We start from the raw sequence: 22,416 nt of genomic DNA on the forward strand, positions 1-22,416 counted from the left end.
TATAATTTATTATTATTATTTATGATTTATTATGTTGCTTGATATATATTTATTGTTATTGCTTGATCACGCCTTTTATGCATGTTTAAAGGGAATTGGTACTTGTAATCACGCGTAATAAGATAATTAATAATCTTGTTAGGGTTAATTTGATTATAATTCAAGTGATCACCAATAATAGATTTATTTGTGCATTAATATTCAACCAACATAGATAAACAGGTTTAGGGTAAACCTATTGATTGCATGTTAGTCAGAAAGTGCACATGAATACGATCAGAATAAAGTAGAGGCCTATTATTAGGGCAGGTTCAATCTCTTTTAGGTTGGATTTATACCTTCATGATGAGAGTTGGTGATTATTAATGAAAATTAGTAATTGATGATTGAAAACGGAGGTTTTAGGAGGCTATTTATAGAGAAAATCATTCGGATATGATAAAAAACGAATCAGAGTTTCGAAAAGAATAAAACACGACGCTGTCGCCAAACATGGCCTGTCGCCAGACGACAGAGCTGTCACCAGACGCCAGGCCTGTCGTCCGGCGCTGTAAGACAGTTTTTGCGGATTTTGTTTTTATCATATCTTTTGATCCAGAATTTCAAATAAGTCATATAATATGTCGTTGGAAAGATATTGAAGTATACTTTTTAATACAGTTAGAATAAAATTAAAATCTTTTGTAGATAAAAAGATATGGCCGAAATAGTGGAAGGGTGCCAGTTTTGGATAGAGTTTCATATCGCATTCATATCTTTTTCGTTATAGTTTAGATTTAATATTATAATATATCACTGGAAAGATAATTTCAAGATCTATCTAACCATATAAAATTTGGATAAAGATTATGAGGCACAAAAATAAAATCTGAATATATTCCACTTTGTACAAAACAAGGATTCTAAAAAGGAGTAGTTTTATTCAATTTCAAACTCTTTGAAACATAATGGGAAATTCTCATTGGTAGCCTCGTACTTTTGCGTATTTCCATTGGTAGCCACTTTTTATATAAATTATCTTTGGTAGCCGCCAACTCTTAAAAAATTACTTCCATAACCTTATTGAGCTAAAACTGTTAGTTGACCGTTAAATTTAACCGAGGTTAGTTTTATAACAATTAAAATATACTTAACTAAAGTTAGTTATATCATAATTTAATTAATCTTAAAAAAAATAAAAATAACAACCCTTCCCCTAACCACCCATCCACCTTCTCCCATCTCCACCTCCACCGACGGCGACGGCGACGACGCCAGTGCCCAAGCTTCCCCTTCCACTGGCGCCCACTTCCCAACACCCTGACCCCAATTCCCGACACCCCCAACCCTAATTCCTGAAAACCCCAGCCCTAATTCCCGAATACTCAAGCCCCTGCTCCCTCACGCACCAAATCGGCGAACCCCGCAACACCAACCAGCAAACAGACAAGGTTTGGATTTTTTTAAGCTCTTGAACGTACTTATAAATTTGGAGATGCCTAATGGGATTTAGCGACTCTGTCATCAAACTTGTCAGTTCGTTGCAACAACCTATTTGTATACTTTGTAGATTAGAGAACCTACTACTGATTGACAGAGAAGTAGGTCCATCTTCAATTGTAGAAACATCCAACTCTTTTAATGAAGTAAAAAGAGTAGTCGAAGAAGAAGATGCTTCCTCATCATCAACTGATGTCAGATTGGATTCAAACACCTTCCAATTGATTACTTGAGCCCTTAATGACTCCAGCTTTGGCGCTAAAGGCATTGCGCCGGCAGAGGGGACTAGGTGAGGGAGGTGGTTGGCCTGGGCTAATGCGTGGGAGGAATGTTCTATTTTTTTTTTAAAATTAATTAAATTTTAATTAATTCAGTTAAATTTTAACACCCACTTAACGGATTATGTTAAATATGGTTACGGAAGTGAAAACGTTAAGAGTTCGAGGCTACCAAAGATTATTCATATAAAAAGTGGCTACCAATGGAAATACGCAAAAGCACGAGGCTACCAATGAGAATTTCCCAAACATAATTATCATCCTAACTCCATTAGGATTTAAGAGAACATTCTAGAATATTCTAGAAGACTATAATAAATCCTAATAGCTTTAGGAATGATAGTTAATAATAGGCCCTCCTCTAGATCATTGGGCCGCATATAAAAACCAAACCGGGCCCAGTTTAGTATTTTGGCCATAACTTCCTCATTATTCATCGGAATTGGGCTTATAATATATCATTGGAAAGGTTTTTTCAAACCCTATCTAACTACACTATTATTGGACCCTTATCATGGACCAAACTAAACTGGAATGCACGTTTTTCATAAATAAGGTAAGAAAAGAAATATTTTCAAAAACAGAAAGAAGAGATATTTTAATAAAAACATCTTCATTAGTCATCACTAGACATTTCACACTTTCGCTTTATTCGATTATGATTCAACGTGAAAGGTACTCATCACTGGGTTTGGTTTTGGGAGACACATTTGGGTGTCTACAGTGGTGGAGACGGTGGTGGAGGGAATGCAGACGGTGGTGAAGGGAATGGATTGACAGAAATGGAGTTAGTATGAGAGCACTGAGACAGAGGGAGTGGAGTTGCGTCTTGCGTGTGATTGAGTGAGTGCACTGTACATAGGTATATATAAACACAATTATTTGTTGTATCACTGGAGTCAAAACTCCCTCGAAATATAGGGTTCTCTCCTTCGGCGAAAGAAAAGTCGTATCTCCGTCTTTGACGTTTTCCTCGACCATGGCTGGTGAACTCGCAACCAAGTGCTCATCCCTCTGCCTTGAGGATAAGGAGAATGATCTTGTGGACTTAGGAGGTGAAGAAAAATCAGAAACTCCGAACAATCTTGCTTTATTTCTGGTTGGAAAGCTTCTCACACATAGACCCTATAATGTGGAGGATTTTAAACGAACGATGACAAAGGTATGGGCGCCATTGCATAACCTTGTGATTAGAGTAATTGGACATAATCTATATGCGTTTCAATTTTTTCACTGGAAAGATAGAGAGAAAGTGTTGAAAGGTAGACCTTGGTGTTGGGAGAACAATTTACTAATGCTGCAAGAGGTATCTGGAGATGAACAGCCTGAGGGTGTTACCCTCACGCACTTACCATTCTGGATTAGGGTGTGCAATCTACCTTTTAATTGCCGAATGAATGATGACCTAAAAATCCAAACTGCTAATTTGGGAGAGATGTTGGAATTGGAGGATGATTTTTTGGGACTTAATCGCTATAGGAGAGTTCGTATAATGATCATGTGCGAAAACCCCTTAGACGCTATCAATGGATGAAAGACAAGAGTGGTAACAAGGTCAAAGTAGAGTTTAAGTATGAAAGACTCCCCTATTTCTGTTTCGCGCACTACTACAAAAATGAGCAAGAGACCCGTCCCAAATTTACCTTAGAGACCACTCTTGAACGGGTTTCTATCTCAGGGGTCTGTTTGATAAAGAGACCCGTCTAAATGAGCTGGTCTGTTTGAAAAAAAAAAAAGAAAAGACCCGTTATTTTAGAGATGAGGTTTGTTATGTTGACAAAGTCACTTAAAACTAAATAATAAAAGAGACCCGTCACTAGAGAAATAGGGTCTGTTTGTTAAATGAAAGAGACCCGTCACTGGAGAAATGTGGTCTGCTTATAAAATATAACAGACCCCATATTAAAGATAAGGGGTCTCTTACATATTTGATTTTTTAAATTTAAAATTGGTTTGGAGCGCTTTTTTTTTGTTATTTCAAATTTGAAATTTTAGGCTAAATTAGAATTGGCAGAAATGTTAATAAAATTAAATCAACCAATGTAAAATTTCATAAATAAATAAATAATTTATATAACGAATCATCAACTAATTAAAATTTCAATTACAAACTAATTGAATTTTTTTTACTAAACAAATTAATTGGAAATTACAACAATAGACTAAGTGAAACTGACATCTACAAGGTTAAACTATCTTTAATCAAAATTAACAAGCATGCACTAAACTTGTTGGTGGAGTTTCATATGCCGACTTGTAATCCTCATTCCTTAAACCTCAATAAATCAAAAGTCATCATTAAATCTGCAATGCAAGTTCATTTTATAGTTAGTACATGCATACAATGAAACAAATGCAGCTTATTTTTACAATACATGTATACCAAATTCATATCAGAAAACATTTTTCCAAGGTGTGTACATCGTAAACTAAATAGAATCACTCAATAATGAATATAACTAAGCAAATAAATGCAACTTAAAATTCATAATCACTTCACTATATCAAATTGATGAGCCCCATTCTCACTTATGCCCATCTTAATTAATTTTGATGTATCAAATAATTCAACCAAAAAAATTCAATTAAAAAAATTCCAAATTCCCAAGATGGCAAGAGAGAGAAATTAAAGCATAGAATAATGTATTAGTAAAATTACATAGAATAGGGTATTAGAGAAATTATACTTCGGAAGTGAAAAAAACCCACGAATTAAAAATACGAATTCTTTAAGCAAAAATCATCAAACATTAGATCTCTTTAAACCAAAATCATCTACAAAAAGTAGCAATTGGAAATAAAAATTACCTTCAAATATCATAGAGTAGATACAAAAAGTAGTAGTTGTTATTGTGTGGTTGGTCGCCGCTTGAATTAGTGGTGACATGCTTGAATGAGATCTAAACCACTTGTAGGATGAAGTCGGCAACAATGATGAAGAAGATTGAAACTATTTTAAGTTAAATTAGTAACGAAGAATAAGATGATTTAGAGGGAGAGTGGGGAGACGTTATTGTACATTTGTGGAGTGGAGTGGAGTTAGTGGTCTGTAACTTTGTACATTTGTGGAGTATATGAAGGCTACTCGAATTGATAAATTTGCAAAAGAAGGTAAAGGTAAAATACCCGTTCAATCCAATAACGGGTCTGCTATCTCCCTTTTGTTTTTTACAACCATAAAATAGTAGGCCCTAATAAATTTTAAAGACCCGTTAGATTTGACAACGGGTCTCTTCTTTCTTGCACTATTTTTTTCCCAACTAAAGTGACCCGTTATTCCTAATATTAGATCCCTTACATCAACAGACCTATTATCGAGATGACGGGTCTATTATTTGGGGTCTCTTTTCAAAATTTTGTAGTAGTGGCGTGTGGAATCATGGGTCACTCTGAGAATTTTTGTGTGGCCATCCCCGAGGAAGGAAAGAGCAATAAATTGGGCTGGGGCATGTTCTTGAAGGCCTCTCCACGGAGAGGTTTTGCCAAAGAAACAGAGGAAGTCGCTCCGATTGCTGCTGCCCGCAAGCTGTTGTTTGTGACGAAAAGGGGGGAGGAGGTTTCTGATGGTGTCACTCCAAAGCCGATCAGTCTAAAGGAGAGGCAAATGGTGGTGTTCAAGGACGAAGAGAGGGTGCAGGTAGTTAATGCAGAAGTTGTAACCACTTAGGTGCAATCTATGGGCACTCTTGATAAGGTGGTGAATTTTGATTCTGAGCAGGAAGGGAATAATAGGGGCAAATTTGATGTAGAGAGCAATGTGACAGTACCTTATGTTGTGAATACTGTAAAACAGAAGGGGTCATGGAAAAGAAGGGAAAGGCAGCTGACTAGGGGAGTGATGTGTCCATTTTATATAGTATTTTACCCCCGTCCCTCGGTCATAATTAGTAGTGTTTTTGGCTCTTTAGAGCCACTTTTATTACTAATTGGTGTTTTCCAGTGTTTTCATAGGTAGGGCCGAGCCTCATAACGCTCAAACCAACGAACCAGCTATCATAGGACACTATGTATACGGGTTCGGGAAATTAAACATAGGCAGGTTTATAGTTCACCACTTCCAAGTCCCCTATCCGTTTAGGTGGCCTTATCACTCGAATAGCGGTGAAAAAGGCCGGTTTTGTAGTAGACGGACCCCACCAGCTGACCAACTGTGGACCAGATACCTACATGACTGCTAGGTATTTTGAGGATGTGGGGTGGGTTAGACCGGATAGCGAGCAGACACCCTTTTGGTGTATTCGGACTGGGAACGAGCAACCTTTGCCCATTTTTCCCCTTCCCAGTCCAGACTTGACCGCCTTTCCCCCGAGGCAACTTTCTTACACCTATGATGCTTTAGTTGCGAACGCTAGGGGGCAGGCACCACCACCACCAATTCCACCACCCCAGCCTCAGCCCGAGGTGGCTTTCTCTCCACCTCGTATGTCCCATTCCGTCCCTCATGTTGACTCTGACCCAGTTTGGGATCTCCAGAGTATAGGTCAGGCCCTAGGACGTATCGAGCATTCGCATACTGACCTTAGGAGGATGGTAGGCTCTATTGACCAGAGGTTAGGGTACCTAGAGAGGAACCAGGGTAGAGCTCTCTACCCTATGTATGATGATTATGCTCGTCGGGGCAACATTCCCGACGACGCTATTCACCCTGACTGGTTTTAGCCTCCACCCCAGGGATACGATAGGGATCCCACTGCCCGTGGTATTTACTCTGACTATTCTTCCTTTTTCGGGTACGGGCAGGACATTCCTTTCGGGGGACCGGCGGGGGGGAGTTTTCACGCTGATTATTTTGGTGGTAGCTCTTCTGGTGCAGGTGGTGCAGGTGGCAGTGGAGGTGCGGGCTTCGGCTCGATGGACGAGGATGATGGGGACTAGCTATGCTGGGCTAGTTTCCGAGCCAATGAGGACATTGTCTGATTCTGGCTTGGGGGAGATTTTGGTTTGGTATTTTTCCTTTTCTCTTTTCTTTTATTTTTGGTGTGTTTTATTAGGTTAGTTTTATTGCTTTCTTTATATATAAAAATACAAAAAAAATTGAAAAATAAAAAAATCCAAAAATACGTTCCAATGAATTATAAATTATGCTTCCCTGTGCCCCATACTTGAGAAAATTTGTTTTGATTCTTGGTATTTGATGATAGGCATTGTGGATTAGTTGATCATGATTTGATGTTTGATTGCCTTGAAACCTTAACATGCGTCAATTTTGTCCAACTACTTGTGAATATAGTGCTTGACTAGTTGATTTGGTAAGGAATGTGTGATAGTTCCATAGTTCCTGGTATGTCAATGAATTTTTGAGTATTGGTTTGCAACTATAAGTAATGTTTATATGATTCATTATTATGCACATTGTGGAGGACGAAGGCATTTGTTCTTTTAGGTAGCCTCACATTGTAGATACATTTGTTCCCTTCTTGCTACCCATGTTGTTACCTTGACCTTTCTGTTGTTTATTAGCCACATTACAAGTCTATTTTGCCCCATTGGTTACTAGTCCCAAGCTTGGCTTAGGGGAGCTATTAGTGAGTGAGGTGAGGGAGTTTGTAGTGTGCTTATTATTTGCACAATTTGGGTGGGATTTGAGAAGTTGTTTTGTTGTTATTCATGTTTATTTTTTATGAGTATGAGAGTTATATTTTCTTGAAAAAATAAAGCATGATATTATGAGAAAAATAAAGATAAGTTCAAAGAAAAAAAATTTTGAAAAAATAAGTGAACTTCAATAAAAAAAAAAAAAAAAATTGTTCAAATGTTCTAGTTGGAGGTAGATCAAAAGAAAAAAATTGAGCCTCAATGAAAAAAAAAATTCAAGTTTGGAAAATAAGTTTGTTTATTCACTCTATTACTCCATTATTATATCTTATGAGTGACATTGTAAGTGTTGGGATTATTTATTATGATTGGAGTTTATTTGGTTGATGTTAGAGTTGGTTATGTAGGAGATGTATGATCATTATTTATTTTGATCATGAGTTTTATTAGGATATGGCTCCTTTAAGCATAGTTTCTCTCTCACTTATTCCCAAATTTATCTTACCCTTTACCCTAGCCTTACATTACAAGCTTTAAAGACCTTCCGACCTTTGTGCATAGAATTGTATGAATGTGAAAGTGTTGTTTATCAATGCAAGTTATGATTTGGCATATTTCGAGTCGACTAGTAGGATTGAGCGTTCATTGTTTTATACACACGAGAGTGTGAGTTGGGAGGGCATTGTTCACATTAAAGGGGTGGTTGGAGAGCGATCGAGTACATCTTTTACTCGCCACATAAATGAGAGTTGAGTGTGTGAGCACTAGTCTTGAATTCTATATGCTCTTGTGGTTTGCTCTGTTTGACAATTGTTAGGGAAGAAAGGTAATTGGATGGATTTGATTGGTTGACTCTGAGGCATGTTTATTTGATTTACCCTGGATCGTTTGTGCTTGATTTGTACTTTTGGGGTGAAGCATATTTATTGATTCATTGATGATATCTTTGCTTAGGGACAAGCAAAGGTTTGGCTTGGGGGAGTTTGATGTGTCCATTTTATATAGTATTTTACCCCCGTCCCTCGGTCATAATTAGTAGTGTTTTTGGCTCTTTAGAGCCACTTTTATTACTAATTGGTGTTTTCTAGTGTTTTCGTAGATTTGGTTGACTTTGGCAGGGATTTATGCTTTTGGAGTATTTTCCCAAGATATTTTGGAGCAATCACGAGCATTGGAGAAGCACGCCCAGATTCAATAGCCCAGGGCCGGTTAGAGACATCGAACCGGTGATTAAGGGCTCGGTATAGGTGATACCGGGGCATTTGGACCGAGTATTCAAGACCCAAAGAGGAAACCCAGATTGGCCCGAAGAATTGGAGCCCAATCGAAGTCTAAATAGTGGCCCAAATGAGCCGCCCGGCCAAAGAGGCTGGCGCCCGGAGGCGCGCCCGGCCAGGCGGGAGAAGCTATGGCTGGCGCCCGGTGACGCGCCTGGCCGGGCGCGAGATTGCTATTAGAGACAAAAAAGGCGCGCCCGATCGGGCGGTGCCTCGCCCGATCAGGCGCGTGTATTTTTAGGAGACGATTAGCGTCGTTTTAATTTGCTTTAGTTTAGGATTTTTGTACGGAGTATAAATACTCCTCCGTAATACGATTTTAGGACCTTCTTTCTTAGATTTTCTCTCTCTACTGAGGATTCTCTCTCTCTTAAACTCTCTCTAAACCTTTGTTCTTAATTCTTTCATTAATTCCAGATTTATTTCGGTAACGATTTCTCTTCCCTTAATCTTAGTTATTTATTTTATTCCTTTCATCATGATTTATTTTATTACTTTGATTAGTTTAATTTTTAATATGTGTGAGTAGTTTAATTTCTAGGGTTTATGGGGATCTAATAAATAATATGAAGGGGTAAATTATTGTTGTTGATTATCAATGCTAGATTAATTTCCTATTGATTGATTTAATGCTCTGTGACTAGATTAGGCCTATCTTTTATGCACGAGTCTGACAATATTGATTCAAGAATCGAGAGATGAGAATTAATGTTTAGGTCTAGTTTCAATAGGCAAGTTAATTTATAAATGGTTAAGTCAAGATTCGAGAGATGAGATTTAATACCGGTAAATTAATTGTGTGATTGTAATACGTAGCGAGAGCCCTTTACAATCTGGTTAATTGATGCATTGATGATTGACTATTATTGATTATTGGTATTGCATGATAATTTCTTATTGGATTGTTTTAATGTTTTACAATTGCGGCTTGTAAAAGTATATCAATATTAAATTGATGAATCGAGCAGATGTTAATTTGATATTAAAGGCTATTTTCAATAAGAACTTAGATCTAGTAAATTGCGAGAGCCTGTTAGATCTATGTTGATTAATAAATTGCGAGAGCCTGTTAATCATGTTATTTATGCCATGTCAATGATTGATTACTATGTTTTACCCTGGAATATTATTTATTGGTGAACCTATGCCCTAGATCCTTTTATATATTGTTTTCTCCCTATTCCTATTCTTTGTAGTTTAGTTTCATATTCAATTATAAATATTGGTTACTTAAATAATTTAGATTATAATAATAAATTAGGAGTAAAAAGACTTGTTTCCCTGTGGAGATCGACCCTACTTCCCTATCTACTTTAGTTAGAGGATTTAGGAATTATTTTTGATTAGGGGATACGACTTTACCCTGTCAGGGAGGTATGGACGTTGATGATGAGAGAGGGGTTCTACTTGAGGTTCGTAAAAAGAGGGGTACTGGGGAAGTGATTTCGGAGTCAAATTTGGTGGACCTTGGAGGAGGGAAGAGGAGGTTAATCAGTTCTAAAGTTGTTCAACCTGAAATTTCGACGGAGGTTGGCTCTGACCAACCCCGTCAAACATTATGAAGATTTTATGCTTGAACAGTCGAGGGATGGGAAACCCTCCCTGAGACAGTTTGAAAACTCCGAAAGTGGAGTATGCGTATTGCCCCTGATCTAGTTTTTATCTCGGAAACTATGATTAGCAAGGAAGCGGTGGAGATGAAAAAAGAGAGAATTGGTTTCTCTAATGCTTTTGGGGTGGTTAGTCGAGGTAAATCGGGGGGACTTTGTTTGTTTTTGAATGAAGATGTGACCGATTTTACTCTTGTGTCTTTTTCGCAAAATCATATTTGTGGTGATGTGAAAAAAAGGAGGGGTGATTTAGAGATTTGTAGGGATTTATGGATGGCCGGATAGTGGAAACAAGTTTCTTATGTGGGCTCTTATAGAACATTTGTGTAAGGATATCAATGTGCCAATTATTTCTGGTGGGGACTTCAATGAGTTATTGTCATATGAAGAGAAGGAGGGGGGGATCGAATCGAGACCGTAGTGAAATTTAGAGAAACGGTGGACATTTGTGAATTGAGGGACCTTGGGTTCGAAGGGCAATGGTGGACTTGGGAATGAGGGAACTCAGTAGGGATGGTTATGGATCGGACTCGGGTCGGACTGTGTAGGGTCCGAATCCGATCCGTTTACTAAACGGACCTAAAGTTCGAATCCGACTCCTGATCCGACTCCGCTTATATATAACCCGAATCCGATGGACTCGACCTCCCGACTCCGAATCCATGTCCGTTTTCCAAACATTATTTTCTTCCGTTTCTTAAATCAGAATTACAAATTTCTTCCGTCTCTTAGATCAGAATTAGAAAAAATACAAATAGAGGGGTTGCAGAAGTTTAGAATTTAATTTTTACACATAAAAATAATAATGATTATCACTTGAACAATTATAAAAAAATTAAATAAATTTCAGATCTACACAAAAATAAATACTCGTACTCCAAGAACTTTCAATTCTACCCAAATTACTTAGGGAAACAGAGAACTTTCAAGGTTTTTCTTGGCTTCGGCCTTCACATCTTCAAGTGAAACAAGTGGTGTGAAATCAAACAACCATACAAAAAACAAAAATTACTTCATAATAGATTATGAGAGACTGTTCACGAGTTCTTATTACTTTGGTTTAGATTTCCATTATTGATTGATAATTAGAGTAGTTGACAAAAAACTCTCAAACAAATGGAGTAGTTCTGAGAAAATTGAGGAGAGAGAAAGGGGGTTAGGAGAGAGGAAGGAGAGGAGTAAGGAGAGAGGAGAGGAAAAATTGAGGCCTTGAGGTTGAATGGCTGAGGAAAAGTGGCGAAAGAGTACAAAAAGTAGGGTAAAATAAATTTATACTCCATGTAAAACTCGCGGGTCAGACTCGGGTCGGACTTGGTCAGATGCTATATAAGGTCTGAGTCCGATCTGAATCCTATTCGGATTCGGAGTTTTTTTTTATCGGATTCGAACTCGGATTTCATTATTTCGGACTTGGATCGGACTTTTTTCCTTGGATCGGATTTGACTCGGATCGAACTCGAATTAAATTGCCATCCCTAGAACTCAGTCGACATTTGTGTTCGAGAGAGACTAGATCGATTTTTGGCTTCCCCTTCTTGGCCGGACTTATTCCCTTATGTTTATGTCGAGCATTTACTAAGGCATAGATCGGACCATACTCCCATAGTGGTTCGAACTAAGCCTAGAGAAAGGCAACAAAAGATACCGAAAAAGAGCTTCAAATTTGAGACCGCGTGTGGATCTTAGACAACTCTTGTGAAGCTGTGATTAAGGAAGCTTGGAGCTCAAATGTGTGCAGCGATATCATGATGAAAATGAGCATTATGGGGGGTGAGTTGATGAAATGGAGTAAAAATAATTTTGATGATATTGGGGGCAAGATTGAGAAGGCAGAGAATGCTCTTAAAGAGCTCCAACAGCAGCCCATCTCACGTGCAAATTGTGAGAAACGTGTGTCCCTCGAAGCTACTTTAGACGACCTTCACTCGAAACATGAATCTTATTGGTTTTTGAGGTCTAGGGTGTTAGAGGTACGAGATGGAGATCGAAATACGAGTTACTTTCATTATAAAGCCTCTCAAAGAAAAAAGAAAAATCGGATTGAAGGACTCTTAGATGCTGATGGGGTTTTGCAGAAAGATGAGAAGAGCATTGAAAAAATTGTTTGTGACTACTATTCGAATTTGTTCACTACCACTGACCCTTCGGAGGATAATGTGGATGCATGTTGTACTTAACCATGTTAAATCAGACATTTCTGAGACTGATAATGCAGCGTTGCTTAGACCATACACGAAGGAGGAGATCTTCTTGGCTCTGAGCCAAATGCACCCATGTAAGGCTCCGGGACCTGACAGTCTTCATGCAATCTTTTACCAGAAATTTTGGCACATAGTTGGGAGCGATGTTGCAAATTTTGTGAGTAGCGTATTACATGGTAATTTTTCTCTGGGCTCTGTTAATAGAACTAATGTTGCTTTGATTCCGAAAGTTGATAAGCCCACGTGTATGACTGAATTCCGGCCCATTAGTCTTTGCAATGTATTATATAAGCTTGTGTCAAAGGCTATTGTACTTCGTTTAAAGTCCATTCTTCCTGGTATAGTTATAGAAAATCAAAGTGCTTTTGTTCCGGATCGGTTGATTACGGATAATGCGCTTATTGCTACTGAAAATTTTCACACTATGAAGAAAAGGAGTCGGAGTAGAAAGGGTACGATGGCCCTTAAACTTGATATGAGCAAGGCTTATGATCGGGTTGAGTGGAGTTTTCTGAGGAAGTTGTTACTCACTATGGGATTTGACGGTAGGTGGGTAAAATTGATTATGGACTGTGTTATACCTGTTTCATACTCTTTTATTATTAATGGAAGAGTATGTGGTTCGGTGACCCCAACCCGGGGGCTCCGTCAGGGTGATCCCCTTTCTCCTTATCTGTTTATTCTAGTTGCCGATGCTTTTTCTCATATGTTGAATAACATAGTCAAGGAAAAGGTGTTACATGGTGCTAAGGCGAGTAGGAGTGTGTAGACACCCATTTGTGTCTCCCCAAAACCAAACCCAGTGATGAGTACCTTTCGCGTCGAATCATAATCGAATGAAGTGAAAGTGTGGAAAGTCTAATGTTGCGGAAAGTTTTAATTCTTTCCTCTTCTCTCTGTTTTTGAAAACTTATTTTAAGAAAACAGCCAATCCAGTTTGGTTTGTCCATGATATGGGTCCAATAGTAGTGTAGTTGGATGGGCCTTGCAAAGACTTTTCCAACGATATATTATAAGCCCAATTCCGATGAATATTGAGGAAGTTATGGCCAATTTACCAAACTGGGCCCGGTTCGAGCCTTATATGCGGCCCAATGATCTAGGGGAGGGCCTAATATGATTTATCATTCCTAATGCAATTAGGAATGGTTTTAGTCTTCTAGATTCTTCTAGAAGGTTCTTTTCATTCCTAATTCAATTAGCATTGATAAATTGACTTTTGTTGACTTTTCAGAGTTTTAATCAAAATCAAATAGCATTTTCGAGGAAATTATATGATTTTATCCTCCAGTACGGTAAACTTATCTGTTTTTCGAAAACGCGTTGGAAATAAACTTGGCGCCTAACCCCAGGCCTTGGCGCCTGGAACGAGGCGCTAGCCATTGGCGCCTGGCGCTAGCCATTGGCGCCTGGCGCTAGTGTTGGTGTCTGGCGCCAGTTAGCCAAGGGTGGCGCCAACTCTGTTTTCTGTGCGTCAGACTCTGTTTTGTTTATTTTATCTTTTTGGCTGATTTTCTCTATAAATATCGTATTAAAAAACTCCGTTTTCATTCACCAATTCTCACGAATTCTCATCTACAATCAGTTTTCATTCGCAATCATTAATTCATCAATTCTCTCTTAATCTCTTTCTCTTTTTCTAAACTTGCTTTTCTCATACAAAATTCTGCATTCACAAGATCTAGAAACACCTAGTCATATTCGAAGTTGCCTTCGCCCTAGACGTGAAAGGTTTAATTTCTGAGGGTTTGGTCCCAAATCTCTATTTCAATTATTTAATTTGATTGTTTGTTTATTATTTTCCTTGAAGTTACTAACGTGTGTATTTTGTTATTAGAAAGAGGTACGAAGCATCAAAGTAAGTACTTTAATTGATTTATTGATATTATGATGTAGAAATCATGTTTATATTGTTATTATGATATTCCTAGTATCATGTCTAGGGTAATTTTAATATTAAATATGATTGTTACGATGTTTCCTATATTCTTCCTAATATTTATTCATGTTAGTATCATGTTAGGGCTAAAGATTTGATTTTTATTTCTTAGTAACATGCTAGGGTTTGTTATTAATCTTGTTAGTATCATGCCTAGGATCTTGCTATTTTTATTATGCTTTAATATTAACATGAACATGATTATGATTATAATTGCTATAATTTATGAAGATATTGTTATGAATATTATTATTATTATTATTATTATTATTATTATTATTATTATTATTATTATTATTATTATTATTATTATTATTATTATTATTATTATTATTATTATTTTGATTATGATTATAATATTATGATGATTATGTTGTTTTATATTTTATATTTATTGCTTGATCACGCCTTTTATGCATGTTTAAACGGAATTGGTATTTGTAATCACGCTTAATAAGATAATTAATAATCTTGTTTAGGGTTAATATGATTATAATTCAAGTGATCGCCAATAATAGTTTATTTGTGCATTAAATTCAACCAACATAGATAAACAGGTTTAGGGTTAATCGTATTGATTGCATGTTAATTAAAAAGCGCACATGAATACGATCAGAATAAAGTAGAGGCCTATTATTAGGGCAGGTTCAATCTCTTTTAGGTTGGATTTGTACCTTCATCCCCGAACCCTTATTTGGTTCTAGACCTTATGGAGTTGACGATCTCTTGGATCGTTAAGTGGTGTAACCTTCACCTCGTGAACGGTTTACAAGTTCCTATAAACTTGTTGGCGGCTCTTTTGCTCTATCTTCTTCCCTTTTGGATGCTACCATACTTTAGTGTATGACCACAGTGGGGTTCAAGCTAGTGGGTTTAATGCTTGAAATATTCCCTACAGAGTGGCCCTGTTATTTCCCATCTTTTGTTTGCCGATGACAGTTTATTGTTTGCTAGAGCGAACTGACGAGAATGCGAAGTAATAGTTGATATACTCAACCAGTATGAAGTAGCATCTAGGAAAAAAATTAATTATGAGAAGTTGGAGGTTTCCTTTAGTAGTGGAGTTAGCGACGAGCAAAAAGGGGATTTGATGGGGGTTCTGAGCATGAGACAGGTGGAGAGGCATGGTAAATACTTAGGAATTCCCACGGTGATAGGGAGGTCGAAAAAAGCCATTTTTGAGGCGCTCACTGATAGAATTTGGAAGAAGTTGCAGGGTTGGAAGGAAAAACTTCTTTCAAGAGCCGGAAAAGAAATTTTGCTTAAATCAGTCATACAAGCCATTCAAACGTATTTAATGGGAATCTATAAATTTCCTAGTTCGGTTACTCATAGTATTCAATCGGTTATGGCTAGATTCTTTTGGGGTCAACGGAATGCTCAAAGAAAGATACATTGGAAAGCTTGGGATTTTATGTGTGCTCCGAAATGTTTGGGAGGTATGGGATTTAAAGATTTGGAGGTGTTTAACGATGCATTACTCAGGAAGCAAGCTTGGAGGCTCGTGCACAAAGATAATTCTGAGCTTAGCAGAGTCTTAAAAGCAAACTATTATCCGAATACTTCGTTCCTCGATGCCTTCTTGGGGTATGGGGGTAGCTATTCATGGAGGAGTATTTGGAGTAGTAAAGCTCTCGTGAAGGAAGGCACCATTTGGCGAATTGGGAGTGGGAAGGAGGTGAATATATGGCGGGATCCCTGGCTAGCTGATGCAGAGGGCAGGTTTGCTACAAGTTCAGAGGTAGCGGGCCTTTCTACTGTGAGTGACTTGATTGATGAGCAATTAAGAGAATGGAAGACTGATGTCATAGCTGGTAATTTTAATGAGCGTGATCAAAAGTGTATTCTTGCAATTTCGATTAACTCTATGGTTACTAAGGATATGCTAACATGGGCGTTTTCTAAGGACGGTTTATACTCAGCAAAAATAGCTTATATGTTGGGGAAAGGTTGTAATCTTGATGATTTTCACCAAGCTTGGGTGGAAATATGGGGCATGAATGTTTCACCAAAGGTTAGACACTTTCTATGGAGGTTGTGTACGAATACGCTTCCCACAAAAGCTTTGCTGAACCATCGTCATTTACTTGATAATGTGTGGTGTCCTTGGTGTGGTGTAAAGGAAGAAACGAGTGCTCACGCACTGCTTGATTGTGCCCGAGTTCAGGAATTATGGGAGGACAGCAATTGTGGGAATCTGCTGGTGGATAGGAGTGGGAATTGGTGTGATTTGATTGCTAGGTGGAAGAACATGGATGGTAAATTGAAACAGAAATCAGCCTTCTTGATGTGGATGATTTGGGGAGAACGTAATAACAAGGTATCTGAGGGAACTATAACCCCAAATAATGTGCTTCTGGAGACTGGTCAGATTGGCTGAGGAGTATGATTGCTATACAAAGAAGATATATGGTAATTGTCAGGTGAGATCAAAGAAGAGTCCTACCAGGTGGCTTCCTTCGCCTTTGGGAGTTATTAAAATTAACTCTAATGCTTGCTTGGCAGAGGAGGGTTGGGTAGGAATGGGTGCAGTGGCGCGAGATAGCAGAGGGGAGGTGTTATTTTTAGCTTGCAGACAAGTGAGGGCCTGGTGGCCTGCTGAAATAGCGGAAGGTAAGGCTCTCGTGATGGCAATTAAACTAGCTAGAAGGTAGGGGTTCAAGGAAGTTGTCCTTGAATCTGATTGTGAAGTCCTCATCAATAGGCTTACTAAGGCAGTTGTGTTCTTCTCTGACTTTGATGGTGTTCTTGAAGACATTATCCACTCAACTATTTTTCTTCTTTTTGCTGGACACATGTGAAGAGGGAGGGGAATTATGTTGCTCACCACTTAGCTAGAATTATCCCTTTTGGGACTGAGCAAATGTGGATTAATCATTGTCCCGCGTCTATTGCTCCATATGTACTAAAAAGCTTTCCCAACGAATGGTCATTCGATACAATATCCCCTGTTGCCTTAGCCACGAAAAACTACATCCAAACTCTTAAAAACATGTGTATGATCTTTACAAGATTCGAACATGCAATCTCCAAACTCTTATATTAAATGTTTCACCAATAAGCTATGACATATTTTATGTATTCTTTGTCAAACAATAGTTATATAACTAGTGTTGGAAAAGCTTTTCGTATCGATTTTTAGGATTTAGTGGCGATTGTAAATGATACGATTTCTCAAAATTATATAAATGTATAAAAATATTGTGGATATGTATTATTATTTTTTCCGTATCAATTTTATATGGGAAAACCATGGCGATTGTAAAAATGATACGACATCCTTAATTATTTCACAAACATACTTGCATATTGTAGCGAATGTACAATCGCTACGAAATAATCGCTACGAAAAGAGATTTTTCTTGTAGTGGATTTTAAAATCGGGTCAGGAACAATTTGGGTTGAATTTAGGTCGGGTCAATAACAAGTCGTGTTGATTTCGAGTCGGGTTAGTAACAGATCGGGTTGAATTTTTAGGTCGGGTTAGTAATAGGTTTGGTAAAATTTAGGTCGAGTCAATATCAAGTCGGGTTGAATTTGGGTCAGGTCAATAACAAGTCAGGTTAATTTCGGGTCGGGTTTGTACCAGGTTGGGTTAAATGCGGGTCGGGTTAGGAATGGGTCAGGTTGAATTCGAGTCAGGTTAGTAACAAGTCGGGTTAAATTCGGGTTTGGTTCAATTTCGGTTCAAGTCGGGTTCGGTTTAGGTCAATAATTTACAGGTTACATTCGGGTTAGGTCATCTACAGGTCAGTTCGGGTTCGGGTCTCACTTACTGTGGTCAACTCGGGTCTAGGGTTGGTTTCAGGTCGGGTCAAGTCGGGTTTGGGTCACCATTTTTTCGGGTTCAGATGGGTCACTTAATAATCGGATTTAAGTTGATATTTCGGGTTAGGTCAACTTTTGACAGCTCTAGTTCATATCCATAATCAACTTTGTACCCATATTTGGGCATATACGAGTAAAATTGAAATTTACGGCAAAGATAAGGTACGGTTAAGTACCCACATCCCAACCATGAAGTTTGAGGCTTAATTTTCATTTTATCCAGAGGATAATCAACAGTTTCAACTAGTCAACATGGTTCAAGAAAAACCAATTACGTAGTGCAACTAGAAGTCTTTAAGTAATCATTAAATGTCTTACTAGATAATTGTTCTCAAAAAAAAAAAAAAAATATAATCAAGATGCCACAAATATCACATTCAATGGCTTTGCATTACAAGTTTAACCAATAGACCATATATTATAGACTAATGTCGACGTTCAAGAGTAATGTATTCACAAAGACCATGTGAAGAAAAAGGAGTATAAGGTATTAAGGTTGGTATCAATATGGCTCAGCAAGGCGATAACAGCAGATCCTGGTTGCAGCCTCACAAAAGCTTGCTTAAACCAGCAACAGCATCATACGTTAAAATGACCACAGTTCACATTGTAGCTTCTACTTCTGAATCAGACTCTGCAGGCACTGAAGCAGTATTATTGTTTCCACCTCGTAGACGAGTTGATACATTGTCAATTGCAGCATTCAGTTGGCTCAATTTGGTATTGAGGGTTTGCCTAGTCTTCTGATTTTGTCCAAACAAAAAAGGAGTTTCAGTATTTGTGTATGTAATTAAGAAGCCTCAAGTGGTATGTCTAGCCTACATAGTAAAACACATACCTCCAGGCCCTCATCATCATAATACATTGGTCGCCTTGCTTTCCGGAAACCATATTCATCTTCATTCAGCAGAGATCTTCTTATCTGATTGCACAAAGAAGCCAAACACCATGATTCCTTTCACTTTTTTTTCCCTTAAACAAGACTATATGAGAACAAACCTATCATTTTGTAAAAGCAATTGCTAAGCAGCATACACTAAGTAGCAATGAAGGTCCCAAGAATCTGCACTTTGAAACTAGTCTCCCAATAGAATAATCAAAACCACCATAAAACAATTATAATTGATCTGTTATTAATTCTCAAAAGTTCTTTGACTCTTCAAGTTCTTATCCACAACATTGAACAGTAAAGCAATTGCATACTCTCCATTCCAAAAGACAAAAAGTATGTCTTTGCTCCATGGAAACTTCCTTCAAGATGTGGCACTTCATCTGAAGCAACAGTATGGACACCTGACACTACATTTTGGACCACGCATTTTTTCATTATATAACTGGGTCTAACAACAGGCATACCCATGTCCGCGACAGACAGTATTAATCAAGTCTAACACTGTGCTAAAACAGGTTTGAGGGACTCTTTATTTGATCAAAAATATGGATCACTCTAACATAAGGTTATTTCCCAAATTATCCTCATCCTATCACTTTTTCACCATTTAATGAGTATTTAATTATTGAAGCAGTAAAAGACATCTCGGTCAAATTACAATATGAAGTATTTACTTGCTTCTTTGTTTTAGGAATATTAGGATTCTTGAACAGGTGACTAAAGCTGTTTAAACCTTAAAAGATATTTATATAGAAATTTAAGTACATAAACAAGTACATAAAACAGTTATAAGAAGTAAAGTAACAGCTAATTCCTCACATAATATAAGTACATAGAACATAGCTGTGCTAAGTTCCTAGTCTTCCTACATGTTTTAGTTCATCAATCACTTGCTGTACTAAAATATGTAGGTAAGGTCAACTGCAATTTACAATTACATGCAAAGAGCTCTTATGTGAGAATTAAAGAGTTAAGCAGTTAAACCTTAAGTGCAAAAGCCAAATCACCTGAGGAGCAAAAATATATGCCAGAGTTCCACAAACTGCACCACCAAGAAGAAATCCAGCAATAAAATCACCACCTCCTCCACTTCTTTCAGAATCGCTGTGCATAATTAAGCGAACAGCGTAAGGACACAAAAAGAAAGCTCTTCTTCAACCTAATGAAATGGGGGGAAGGGAAACCACCCAATCATATATTTTTTTTCAGTTCCATCCACAGTAAAACCAACATATGGTGAGTTATTTGACACATCCCTGAGCAATGCACCAGATCAAAACACCTACAGAGAACCATACTCCTGTTTTATGAATGTAACAACTTTCTTTTATGAAAAAACCTCGTCAAACTACGAAAAAAAGTCTTCTGAAAAAAACGAGAGTGGAGTTATTCTAAAAACGAGAATTTTACATTATAATCCAACAGCAACTTTAAGAAGTTAATGGTCAAAGTCATCAAGCAGTGATAGCCTATTATTCAGAAATAAAGGAACTATAGGGTATAGACTACATAGGTCAATATAGGCAAGGTTTACAATCCGTATCCATTTTACAACCAATTTCTCCATGACTAAAATCATTATTACACAAGGAATTGGGACCATAATTACAAGTTACAACCATGATGAAAGCAAAGTTACTTATGTATTCTCTTCTCAGCTTTTCATTTCATTTTTGGGTGAGGGATAAAGAAGACACATATAATGGGCAAAGTTGTAAAGTTCAAGAGTAAAACCTGTACTGAGCACAAACAGCAAGCTTATGTTGCACTTTTGATCGCTTTGACTTTGTTGGCATAGCAACTATTGACATATTCCCTAAGGAGGTGCATTTTGAGAATGGAAGCTCACAAGTTTTGATATTAGATCCACCTTTGTAATAAAGAAAAGTAGATGGCGCAACATGAGCTTTTATGAGTTGTGACAATATAATTGATAGGAATGAAACCAGTGGCATATCATATTCAACACCAATAACAAATGCCAAGAGTAAAAGATATATCAAGGACATTTTTAGTGAGATGACAGACATCATATATCATACTTGTATTATATCAACCTTGGCATAATTGCATCACTTATCTCCAGGAAAGATCGAAATCCGAGCCATCCAGCAAACATATTAAATCAACCTTCCATCATTAAATTCTAGAATAAATCAACATTCAAGACATCCAGAAAACATATTATATCAACCCAGCATCATTTATTTCCGAGACAAATTGAAATCCAAGACACCTAGCAAACAATTAAATCAGGCCTTGCACATCATTCTCCCAACACTTCATAATTATGCATACCACATAGTTCACTCAATCTTAGCAAAGGGTAGTATAGCAGAAAATCAATCACAAATTTTTTTCCCGGACATTTTAAAATAGTATACGAGACTAACATCTCCAAACACGAGGCTAATAAGCGAAAAGACGTATTTACAAAGCAGATCCACAAAGACAAAGACCAAAAACTTTCACATACGAATACATTTCAACAATAAATACTCCACAGATTACAATCCTGCAAGTCCACAATCCATTGTAAGATTATCAGATCTGAATTAACTCCATTCACAATACAAATACCCTAATTTCAAGAAAACTACAAAAATTCATGTAAAAACCACTCATTTCTAGTACAAATCAAAAATTGAAGCCATGTTCACAATTAATCCACCTATGTACATAATTAAATCATGATTAAGCAAGAAAATAAACTAAAAATGATTAATCTGTCATCATTTCACCATTTTTAGTTCGATGTTTCGGATTATCGAAAAACCTCAAAATTTCCGCCAGTGAGTTGCAGTAGATTGATTAATTTTTGCAGCAAAAAGTACAATTGAAAGGATGATTGAGAAGCTTAGAAAGAGAGTAATGGAGGAGAGACAAAGAGAGATTACCAGAAATAGCAGAGGAAGAAAGAGAAATCGCCATTATTAGTGAGAAAAAACACAGTATAACTTCGAGAAGAACAGATGAGTTCAGGTGTTGCCGTGTAGTGTATTGTTGATTTGTATAGCCGTGTGGCATGTAGGCCATCGGATAGAAACTCATAAAAATTAATAATAATGAAAAAAAAAAGTACATAATTTTAAATTAATTTTGACAGGAAATATTGGATAGTATTTCAAAAAAAAAAAAAAAAAAAAAAAAAAAAAAAAACCCAATTTAAAATTTTAAATACTTCACCGTTTATTTTTATTTGCAACTTATGTTTATAATTTATTATATACACCCGGATATTGCTCATTTAATAAATGAACAGAACCGTACATGGTACACCCGGGGTGTACAAAAGAGGCTCTCGCATATGCTATATATAGGTTATGGAAGCTACATATTAGTGTCTTACTAATACATAAAGTGGTGGTACAATTATA

At 37.3% G+C, this 22,416-nt stretch overlaps 2 protein-coding genes across 2 annotated transcripts; one reads left to right on the forward strand and one right to left on the reverse strand.

Moving 5' to 3' along the window:
• Positions 1 to 2,736: 2,736 nt before the first annotated feature.
• Positions 2,737 to 3,291, forward strand: LOC145632505 (uncharacterized). Its single transcript, XM_081684883.1, has one exon. The coding sequence runs from the start codon at positions 2,737 to 2,739 to the stop codon at positions 3,289 to 3,291; it is 555 nt and encodes a 184-aa protein (XP_081541009.1).
• Positions 3,292 to 18,446: 15,155 nt separating this feature from the next.
• Positions 18,447 to 22,072, reverse strand: LOC145631738 (uncharacterized). The gene is made up of 5 exons (XM_081683900.1): positions 21,937 to 22,072; positions 20,774 to 20,909; positions 20,047 to 20,143; positions 18,986 to 19,069; positions 18,447 to 18,890 (listed from the first exon to the last, which is right to left on the reverse strand). Exons 1-5 carry the CDS (start codon positions 22,064 to 22,066, stop codon positions 18,750 to 18,752), a joined length of 588 nt encoding a protein of 195 aa, XP_081540026.1. The 5' UTR covers positions 22,067 to 22,072; the 3' UTR covers positions 18,447 to 18,749.
• Positions 22,073 to 22,416: the final 344 nt, after the last annotated feature.

The sequence above is a fragment of the Chenopodium album genome, chromosome 5 (genome assembly GCF_948465745.1).
Source record: "Chenopodium album chromosome 5, dcCheAlbu1.1, whole genome shotgun sequence".
NCBI classification, from domain to species: domain Eukaryota; kingdom Viridiplantae; phylum Streptophyta; class Magnoliopsida; order Caryophyllales; family Amaranthaceae; genus Chenopodium; species Chenopodium album.

Bases quoted from the DNA above. Each gene is read 5' to 3' on its own strand.
- LOC145632505 (XM_081684883.1), top strand. From the start codon at position 2,737: ATGGCTGGTGAACTCGCAACCAAGTGCTCATCCCTCTGCCTTGAGGAT.
- LOC145631738 (XM_081683900.1), bottom strand. From the start codon at position 22,066: ATGCCACACGGCTATACAAATCAACAATACACTACACGGCAACACCTG. The intron at 20,910-21,936 runs GTAATCTCTCTT...TTTATTACAAAG, and splicing joins TTCTTCCTCTGCTATTTCTG to GTGGATCTAATATCAAAACT. The intron at 18,891-18,985 runs GTATGTGTTTTA...GGACAAAATCAG, and splicing joins ATGATGATGAGGGCCTGGAG to AAGACTAGGCAAACCCTCAA.